This window comes from Cricetulus griseus, chromosome X (genome assembly GCF_003668045.3).
Source record: "Cricetulus griseus strain 17A/GY chromosome X, alternate assembly CriGri-PICRH-1.0, whole genome shotgun sequence".
NCBI lineage: Eukaryota > Metazoa > Chordata > Mammalia > Rodentia > Cricetidae > Cricetulus > Cricetulus griseus.
The window spans coordinates 16,946,146-16,956,839 of record NC_048604.1 but is presented as its reverse complement, the minus strand read 5'-3'; the positions used below and the strand labels follow the sequence as shown (position 1 = coordinate 16,956,839).

The window sequence follows — 10,694 nt, the reverse complement described above, 5'->3', positions numbered from 1 at the left end:
TAGCTGGAGATCAAACAAGGGAGACTTAGTGCTAAGCTCGTTGGTTGTAAACAGAAGACGGGAAATGGGGATATAGAGGGAGAGATTCTCCTGGGAAAGGCTTTGGAGAGGAACCTGAAGGGGTGGGAAATCATCCTGGAGAGAAAAAGCCAGGCACAGATGTCGGCAAGCCATGTAGATTAACTCCTGTTTCATAGCTAAAAAGAGCTACGTGTTTATGAAGCAAAACCATTCAACTGATTCTTTAATGCCATCAGAACTTTATTATTTTTTAAAGATACAAAAATAGTAAAAAAAGAAAGAAAGGTATAATTGGGTATATATGAATTGGCCCTTCACAAAATTCTTCTTAGAAAGCCATAATGGCACTTATTTGACTGACAGTAGAAAATACTACATTCTAATTTCAGAAACAGAGTTTTCAGAAGTCCCCAAATCTGGGCACTACATGGGTTTCCTCATATCATCTGAGTGAACACACTAGTCCCCAGAAATATCAGTGGAGTCAGATGACTACACAAGATGGGCCTCCAAAGACTCTGCCTGGTGATGGGCTTAGATGCTCTCTTGCTTGAAGACATGAGGTGGACAACTGCAGTTGGATCTTTGGCTCTGCTCGATGATGGGCTTAGATGCTCTCTTGCTTGAAGACATGAGGTGGACAACTGCAGTTGGATCTTTGGCTCGGCTCGATGATGGGCTTACATGCTCTCTTGCTTGAAGACATAAGGTGGACAACTGCAGTTGGATCCTTGGCTTGGCTCCGGCAAGCTGAACACTTGGTAGCTCGTATCATTCCTCGGGGCCGAAGCCATGTTATTGCTGGGAGATTGCACGGAGTGGGGCTTAGTGAGCCAAGGGGACCGTCGAGGGGCAGCGCATGACACCGGGATCACATATCTAGATGAGGAGCCTTTGGAAGCATAGTGAATCTCAGAGCTGTAGATAACTACATCTGGAGAGATAGCCTTGATGCGGATGCCACATTCTGTAACGCGGTAGGTAAACTGGTAGAATTGTGGGAGAACGTGGTTGGGAGGACAACCCAGGCCCAAATGCACTTCATAAAAGTGGACATACACATCATTATTCAGCAAGAAGGGGTGAACGGTGACCATGAACCAATCGGTTGAGCACAGCACATTCACTTGATTTTGCTCCGAGTAGCCGGAAAACATGAAGGTGAAGAAGACGATCCCTCCTAGGAACTTGAGGAGTTTCATTCTTGCAGCGGGTTGGGTAACAACTCACGGGAGGCAAGAAGGCGTCCAAGAAGGAATTCTAGAATACATAAAAATACAAGAGACAAGTTACCTCATGTCTTATGTAATGTTCAAGTATGAGTTTTTGAAGCAAAAATACAGAGAAGAGGGAAACTTCCATGTGAGGCAGAAGTGAATTTTAATTTCATTGCAGGAACTTGCATGTTAAAGATAACTAACATGGCCTCTTAGGATTTTATTACTATTTATTTATTTATTTATTTATTTATTTATTTATTTATTTGGTGGTGCTCTACCACTGAGTTATATGGGTCTGGAATGGTGGCACACGGTTTAAGTGGCTTTCTCATGCTGTTCTGGTATGAAACACATATCCCTCCCTCTTGTGTAGCATGAGAATCTGCACTGATCAGGATTGGTATCCCATTTTGTGTACAATGAGCACAAAACCAAAACAAAACAGTTTCATGTTAAACATTAAATCAAGACGTGGGAAATAACAGTTTAATTCAAACTAGCAACCTGGTGTGCCTTAATGGTTGTGATGCCCTCACATATATTATCCCAACAAGCCCTTCCTTATGACTCCTTTTCTTAGAAAACAAATTGAACTTTAAAGGCAAAGAAGAAGCTTGGTGAGATGGTTCACTGGGTATAGGTACTTGTTGGTAAGCCTGATGACCTGAGTTCAATCCCTGGAACTCACACGGTGGAAGGAGAGACTTCTGAAAGTTATCCTCTGCCCTCCAGACACTCACTGTGGCAAGCACACACCTCCCCACAATGAAATATAACAAGTTCTTTAAAAAATTAAGGAGAAACTGCATTTTATCCCTGACAACCATGTATTGAAATTTGAGCAAATGGCTCAATTAAATACAACCAAAAGAATTCATCTGGCATTCCATCAGTAGCATTGTAACTCATGATGACCAAAATATTCTCTGATATAGTGGGGCATGTTGCAAACCTGAGAAATTTCAAAGAGAGACAGAGACAGAGACCGAGAGCCAGAGACTGAGAGGAAGGAGTAGGAGGGAGGGAGGAAGGAAGGAAGGAAGGAAGAGAAAGAAAAAAACAGCAACATTCTGAGCTTGGTATGGTGGCTCACACTGAGCAAGACCTGTTCTCAAAATAAAAAATACCCCTCCAATCATTCTGGTCTTAATTTTACATTTGAAATGCATATTGCACATAAACTACTTAAAAGAACTCCTATATTTAAAAGGAATCATTTTCTTTATGCTTTATGTGTAGAATGGCCAACTAACTCCTAAATTATTTGCTTCAGATTCATTTGTGCTTGCTAGCTTTTGGGTTTTTTTTTTTTGTCTTTTGCCCCTGAAAAAGTAATAGACACAATGGCAGGGAGAAAAGAACAAAGCTAAGAGGAACTGTCTAAAACATGGCAGCCGAGGGAGGCAAGAAGGGGAGAAAGAAGGACATCATCAAATATTGCCCAATTCAGCTTTTACTTTAAACGTGGAAAACCACATAAATCAAACAGAAAGTGCCGAAAAATTGGAAAGAAACTCATGAGCATAAGTGTGGGGATTAACTTTTGTTCCCTGCTAAGTATTCCTCATATAGATGATTTCATCCTTTGACTAATATTTATTGAGTGCCTACTATACTCATATCATCAGGCTAAAAAGCCCCCAAGCCCTTCCCTTTTCCCATCTGTAAACAGGCAGCTCTTTCTCTGCTGTTGCTTTTGACAGATTTGTGGAATTCTTGAGTTAAAGCATGCTGTTGAGGCCCACTAGAAGACTGCACTGCCCTGGATGCAATGCTTTGTTTCTGATGGGTATGGCTTGTCATACTATCTTTCCTCTCTTTCTTAGTGACTCTTCATTCTTTCTGTAGTGTTGGGGGGAGGGTGTAAAAAGAAGCAAAAGGTGGTTTTTCTGTGCTCTTTCTTTATTCTGAAGTGTTACTTCTGGGGCTGGCTGTTTTTTTCTCCCCTATAAAACAACAATAGAAACAACAGCAGCAGCAGCAGCAGCAACACACACACACACACACACACACACACACACACACACACACACACACACACACACACACGCAGAGAGAGAGACAGAAAGACAGACAGTCACACAGACATATGAGAGAGAGGGAGAGAGGGAGAGAGGGAGAGAGGGAGAGAGGGGGGAGAGATTTTGAAATATATAGAGAGAATCAGCAACTACTGTCACTTTACTATCTGTGTCTTAAGAAACCACCTTGACATGTAAAATAATTTTCTTTCAAATTAAAATTAAAAAATAAAAAACCAGAAACCACCTTGTCCATATACGCTTTAGAAATGGCTTTCTCTCTCTCATCCTTCCTTCCTTTTGTTCTATTTCCCTCTCCCCTTGCGTTCCTCTCCTTTCCTTAGTATGATCTCACAACCTGGGACCATCTGCACTGAACAAAACCCATCTCATTAAGCCGTGTCTGGAATAGACCAAGGAAAGAATTCTTTCATCCCATGTTTGTTCTCAAGCCCCAAACTGAGGCTCCAGTTGAAGGCTGTTCTGGTCCAGGAGTTAAGCTATGTATTTCCTCTCCCTCTCCCAAGCATCCTTCATGTAATCCACTGTCTCCCTTTCTTTCATGAATAATCCAAATAAAGTTACCAAATGCCTACATTCCCCAAGAAACAAAACAATTGGTCCCCAGGCAATCATTTCAGACTATCTTCTTGCCCCATACCCACTTTACAAGTTCTACTGCCCTGATACAGTCTGAAAGAGGGGGTTTTGTGACGCCACTCTTCCACTTAGTACAAATCTCCAAACTTGGACAAGATAGAACCCGTTTCCTCCAGTTCCCTTAGAGTCAGCAACAGATTGCCACATAATAGAAGCAGTAAATGAAGATACCTATGTATGTGACAACAAACCTTCGGACTCAGAAAAAAACTAATGAAAGTCAGTGCAAACCATGCTTGGGGTCCCATCGCTCTGAGGGAGAAGGGAAAGGCTGGAGATTAAGAGGAGAGCAGAATGTATTTGATGAGCTTGCAAAGTCAGAGCCTACTACTTCAAGACTGTACTTTAGGACTGGCTCTCTGTTGCTGAAGACACATCATCAAAAATACAGAAGCCTCCTTTCCCTAGCTGCCTGCTCTTTGCAGGGTTAGGGAGAGGGGTGTGCGTGTGCACCCTTGCTGCACTTATTTGTGCCAGCGAATGGTTCTAAATCATTCACCACACAGTGTCAATTCACATGGGCTTGCTCTCCTAACACCTAGCTGAGATGGGCCAGCAGCATAGGGTCTTGAAACAGGGCGGGGAGGACTTGTGTTAACAGGGGCCAAAGGCAGCTGAATGGCTAAGAAGGGAAGAGGGAGACTGTATAGTAGGGTGCCAGGCTGAAGGTATTTCCAGCTCTAGTTGGAACCCTGCGTAGCAGCCCAGGAGTTGTGGGATGTGAAGAGAATTGCAGCTAACCTCTCCAGAAATCTTCCGTGCTGAGGGGCAGTTGGAGCTCCAGGAGGAGGGGAATACAGAGACAGGAGTGTTCACCTTATGTCTACTGTCTGGCTGCTGGCAGGTGGGCTTTGAAAACAGGTCTTTGAGTATGTATTACAGGAGCCCCATTTGGCATTGACTGCAAATTTTCTCTGCGGTGAACTGAGATTCATTGGCTTAACTGAACAGGGATCAACTATGGAACATACTGTCCTGAACCCAGCTCTAGAGCAGCCAGGCAAGCTCTTCTAACACCTGGATGCAAAATGTTTGCTTTCCTTGCAGTTACTGAGTACAAGGAGCTTTCTGTTTTCTTCAATGTGCTTTATGCATATACGTTTCCAACTAGTTCCTTCAACAAAACTTTTCCTTCTCTTGCCTTCCTCTACCCAAGATCTCCCATATTTGGACTAATCATAGATGAATCCTTTACATTAAAAATTCACATTATCAGGGTTAGGAGAAGTCTCAGTGGGTAAAATGTATGCATGGCAAAGAGCAGATCTCCAGAAGGCAGATAAAAAGCTTTGAGGTCCTGTAATCCTAGGGGGGCAGGAATCGAAGCCGGTGAATCCATGGACAAAGCTGAATAGCCAGACTAGACAAAGTGGCAACCTTTAGGTGCAGCGAGAGACTACAAATGTGTGCCACCATGTCAAGATTTCTACAGGGAATGTCTGAAAATGCTACTTATGAAGTTGAGCACTGATATATTTAAAGCGGCGAATAACAATTTGAATAACACCATGGATACAGTCATCCCTCACTATCTATGGAGTGCTGGTTCCAGGAGCTTGGGGACTGCCCAAAGCTACAGATGCTCAACTTTCTTATATAAACGACATACAACAAAGAAGGCATATTTATATTTTTGGAATAATTTATGGGGAATAATGTGGTATTATGATATAGTTTGCTCAAATTATTTACTATATCCTTCACTTTCTATTCTTCTGAAACAGTGCTTTTCAACTTGTGGGTTGAGACCCCTTTGGGGATCGAATGACCCTTTCACAGGGGTCGCCTAAGGTCACCTGCATATCAGATATTTACATTATGATTCACAACAGTAGAAAAATTACAGTTATAAAGTAGCAATGAAAATAATGTTGTGGTTGGGGGTCACCATAACAAGAGGAACTGTATTAAAGGCACAGTATTAGGAAGGTCAAGAACTACTGTTCTAAAGGTTAAAAATAGAACCTGGGGTGAGCAGGAAAGGTGAGGCATTGGTTAAAGACAACAGAGCTTCACTGAGATTGGAATAATATGCTTGTTGGTAGGTTTTACATCTATAGGGCATGTGTGTGACATTATGTGTACACATGGAGCCCAGAGGTAGACTTCAGGTATATTTATCTCTATTGTGCCCGGCCTTATTTAAAAATTGGTAAGAACAGATTTAAATTTTTCTCACCATTAATCTATATCTTAAAGGAAAGAGATTGAATATTGGTCAAAATATAGAGCCTTGTAAATTCCAGCCTGCCTTTTCTGAGATAGAGCCCCACTATGTAGACCTGGCTATCCAGGAACTCACTCTGTAGACCAGGTTGGCCTCAGACTCAGGGATGGATCAGCCTCTGCCTCCAGAGTGCTGGGATCAATGGCGTGCACCACCATGTTTGATTAGGGAGCCTTTGAAAAGACACAAAAACTCAAGTGCAAATCAAATTTTGTGGCGTTACTGGCAAAGTGAGAAGTCTGACGAAATCTCCTGGAAAGCAGGTGGGAATTGTGTCTGCCCATCTCCTCTGATATCATTAGAGACACATAGGAATTCTGCATGGAGAACTGGGAAGGGAATTAGCTAAACATTTCCACATCTGGTTTTGGAACAGTTTGGAGAAAGAACTTGCTCCATAAGCTCCTGGAAGCTTTCTTGTTCGACAGTTAATTTATTTTTAAAATTCAGTACACCCGTGACAGCAAAGTGATCATTTGTATATTATTTTCCCAGACTCTTGTTGTCAAAACAAAGGGAAACAGAGAGGAAAAGGAAACTCCAAAAGAACATGCAATTAGCTCAGGGAAATAGAACTGTCAGAGCTTTGATTTGTAATGAAGTTTGCTCATTCTTTTGCAGCTTATTTGAAGAAAAAGGAATCAGAATCAGAATAAAGAGTCTTCTACAGAATGAGGAGAGAGCGGGTGAGGGAGGAGTGGGAGGAAGAGACGGAAGGGGAGAGAGAGAGAGAGAGAGAGAGAGAGAGAGAGAGAGAGAGAGAGAGAAAGCATCTGCAAGCTCTGAAAGCTCAATAGTTTAGCAGTTCAGTCAGTCACAGTCTAACTTTGCCTTGTACACCGTCTCAAGGGTGGAGAAAAATCAATGTTCTCTCACAGTCCCGTTTTTAAAGAATTACTTGGCTAGCTGTTCTCAGAGAGAGAGAGAGTGAAACTTGTGATTAATACTAACGATGCTGAAGGTACGCTAAAATGAGCTAGAAAATGAAATAACTGCTTTAATGGAACTTGCATTTGCGCTAAAGACCCTGGGATGGGTTCTATTTTGGAACCTTGTGAAACAGTGTTAAAGTAACTGCACATTATTCTCCGTTTTCTGGGGGAAGAATTATGAACTGCTAACGCTTAACAAAGTCCATTTTCTTCATAGAGGAAAACACCTCGCCTGGACCCTTTAAAAAGGTGCTGTTCAAATGAAACTAAAAAACAGCCATTATATACATACACACACACACACACACACACACACACACACACACACACACACATATATATATATATATATATATATATATATAGTTTTATTCTGAAAGAAACTGCAGGGGAAACGTAGAGCAATAGAAAAGATAAAAGAGGAAAAATACTCCTAACTAGCCATTGTTAAATTTTTGTTTTATATACTTCTAATTTGGGGTCAGAAGGTCCATGTATACATATATGATTCAAAGTCATTTCTGGAAAAAATGTCAAGGCTTTTTGAAAGCTGTTTCTAATTTTTGACGTTGAATTTGAAAGCAATCAAAGCATTATTTTTGTTTGGGCCATCTGGTTTTGTTCTTATAATCTGTTAAGCTATCAAGCATAGTTTAAATGTCATGGTTCATCTCATACACAAATAAAGGCTGTGAAATAAATAAGAGCCCAGGCTCCTTGGAAGAGAGAGGACTTTTCACTGGGCTGGGAATTTAGTTACTAAAAGGTAAGCAGTCCAATGTGAAATCAAACCCCAAGAAGGCTACAAAACAATGGGGGACCATGCCTTAGCTGCACACACAAAAATTACAAATAAATTCAGAAAGCCATACACAAGGGGAAACTGAAAATCTCAGGTCCTGGGAACCCTTTCCCTCTTCGTGGAGGAGCTGAGTTGGCTTAATTTTAAAGTTGAACAGAGGGATGTATTTCATAATTTCCATAAAAATGTAAAGAAATCCCAAATGCATGCCTCTAATTCAGTTTATGCTTTAATTTAATAATTTATTTGAGATTACCCCCCAAATCCAACACCATTTGCCACAAAGCCCCAGAGTCCCTTCTCATTTTAAAAAGACAAGGTAGGTTTGTGTCTATACAAGGCTCTCAACTCCACAGCAGCCCAGACCACACATTTAACCCTTTAGTACGCCTTACAAGGCTATGCAAACAAAATAAAGGCCCATTTGCTTGAGATGATTTCAGGGCATTACCCTGGGGAGGGCAGACCATTGGATCAGATGCCCCATCCAGGGCTTCACTACCTCCTTGATACACTTGTGTCAATAAGCGAGGGCTCTAGAAGGCTTCCAAAACCCAGCCAGGCAACTCCCTGCTCCCTTTCAAAACTGGGAGCTTTGGGCACAGAGTCTTTAAAGTGGGGTGCATATATATGGCCTCTTAAGAGTGGCCTGTGTCCAAGTCAAACCACGGTTGATTTTATAGGCTGTCTGCTTGATTTTTAATGGACCTAACTGGCATGCATCTTTCTCTAACTCAAAGCTACCATGTGTCTCTGCTCTACCCAGAGTGTAACTATGTGGTACAAGTGTATGTATCCTGACTGGGGCCACTTGCCATCCCTTGGCAGCTCCTGAGAGGTAGAAAAGGTTCAGAAGAAAGGTTCTTTTGATAGTGATGCTGTCAGTCAATTTTAGGGAGCCTACAATTTGGGAGGTGTGTATGCATATTACAGAAAGTAAAGAAGTTTGGGCCATGGCTGGGATTTTGTGAGAAAAGAAAAGCATCTATGTATATATGTACATGGGCACATGCACACACATGCACACACACATAGACATACATACACCTCTCAAATAGAAAGAGAGCCTCAAATCTCTTTCCCATGTGAGTCTGATATCTACTCCTTCTTTTTACCCTTTAATCCCTGGTCCGTAAATTTTTTAATTTAAAAATTTATTTTATGTGTTTTACTTGCATGTATGTCTGTGTACCACGTGTATACCTGGTGCCCACAGAGGCCAGAAGAAGTGTTGGATCCCATGGAACCAGAATTACAACTTAAAGCCACCACGTGGGTGCTGGGAATTGAAGCTGGTCCTGTGGGAGAACAGCCAGTGCACTTAACCACTGAGCCATCCGTCCAGTCCTTGTAAACTCTTTACGGCACACACCACAGTGTCTGATACACAATAAGCAATCAGTAAATATTTTCTTAATTGAAGAATGCAAGATGGTGGGGCTAGGGATTTAGCTCGGTAAGTAAAGTGCTGTTTTGTAAGTGTGAGGACCTGAGGTTGATCCCCTGAACCTATGTAAAAATCCAGGCACGGTGGTTTGTGCTGATAATCCCAGATCTAGAGATGCAGGGGTGGGGTGGAGATAGGCATCTCCCTGGTGCCCACTGACCAAGAAGCTTAGACGAATCCATGAGCTCCAGGTGCATCGAAAGACTCTGTCTTAAACAGTCAGTTAGAAAGCAATCAAGGAAGACAGCCAACACTGGCCTCTGCCCTCCACACACTTACATGCACACACATGTCCATATCCATACATATACACGAACATGCGTGCACACACTGGGCACACACACACACACACACACACACACACACACACACACACACACACACACACACACGCACACACACACACGAATAAAAGGGTAACAGAAATCATCGCATGTTCCTCTGCTTCCTTGTCTGACCTAAATGTAGTTATTGGCTAGTCCCTTTCCCACACCCCTTCCACTATTTCATTTCAAGGCTGCAATAGTGGGAAAAGTGGGAAAACCCTTGTAGATTGACAGCATAGGGCCCTGTCAAGAGTCCTGGCCTGCTCATTGGTTTGCCTGCTCAGCTTGCTGATGACAAAGGACATTTTTTTATCTTTTATTTTTTTATTTGAATTAGAAACAAGATTGTTTTGCATGACAATCCCAGTTCCCTCTCCTTCCCCTCCTCCCCTACCACCTCCCAACTAAAACCCTACCTATCACATATCCTTTCTGCTCCTCCTGGGATGACAAGGACTTTACATCTTCCTAGCCTGATGGTCACATTGTTCACTTTTCCTAATGGAGGCAACACTCCTTTCCCCAACTCTCTGTGATGAATCAACCTCTAAAGAGGGCAAAGTAGAAGTCTTCCATGGTTTGGCTTTTACACAAGAGGAAAGAAGAAACTCTCAAGCCCAACCCAGACTGTCTTGGCAGTTGAGAGACACAGTATAATGAAAACCAGAAGCTTTGGGTCCATGGGGTACTGAAGGATGATGGGTGCCCAGAAGGGTCTTGCTGCAGTCATTGGGATTAACTCAAGCAAATGGGTAGGGCTCTGAGGTCACTTAAAAATTCTCTAAGCTAAAGAAGGAACCACAGCCTTGAGTTTCACACTGTTCCTTCTGAAAGCTGATGCACAGGTTCACCCCAGATCCAAGCATAGAGGGAGAGCCCAGAATACTCCAGAGATCCTGGGAAGCCAGAAGCAAAGTGGGCTGTCTCCTTCGCATTAAGTTCATCTGTGGTCAATCTCAAGTTTTGTTTCAGCATTCCCCCTTTGAAATACTGTCAAAAGTGTTCACAGTTGATCCTATCTTTGCATAAGGTATAGTA

General features: G+C 42.3%; 1 protein-coding gene across 4 annotated transcripts in view; it reads right to left on the bottom strand.

The window, feature by feature from the left end:
• Window positions 1-240: 240 nt before the first annotated feature.
• Plac1 (placenta enriched 1) overlaps window positions 241-10,694 on the bottom strand; it is a 165,797-nt gene continuing 155,343 nt past the window's right edge. For all 4 annotated transcript variants that reach the window (XM_027432103.2, XM_027432105.2, XM_027432106.2 and 1 more), the window contains one exon: window positions 241-1,281. In XM_027432103.2, the coding sequence (XP_027287904.1) occupies window positions 702-1,223 (522 nt within the window). In that variant the 5' untranslated portion in view covers window positions 1,224-1,281 and the 3' untranslated portion in view covers window positions 241-701. The remainder of the gene's footprint in view (window positions 1,282-10,694) is intronic.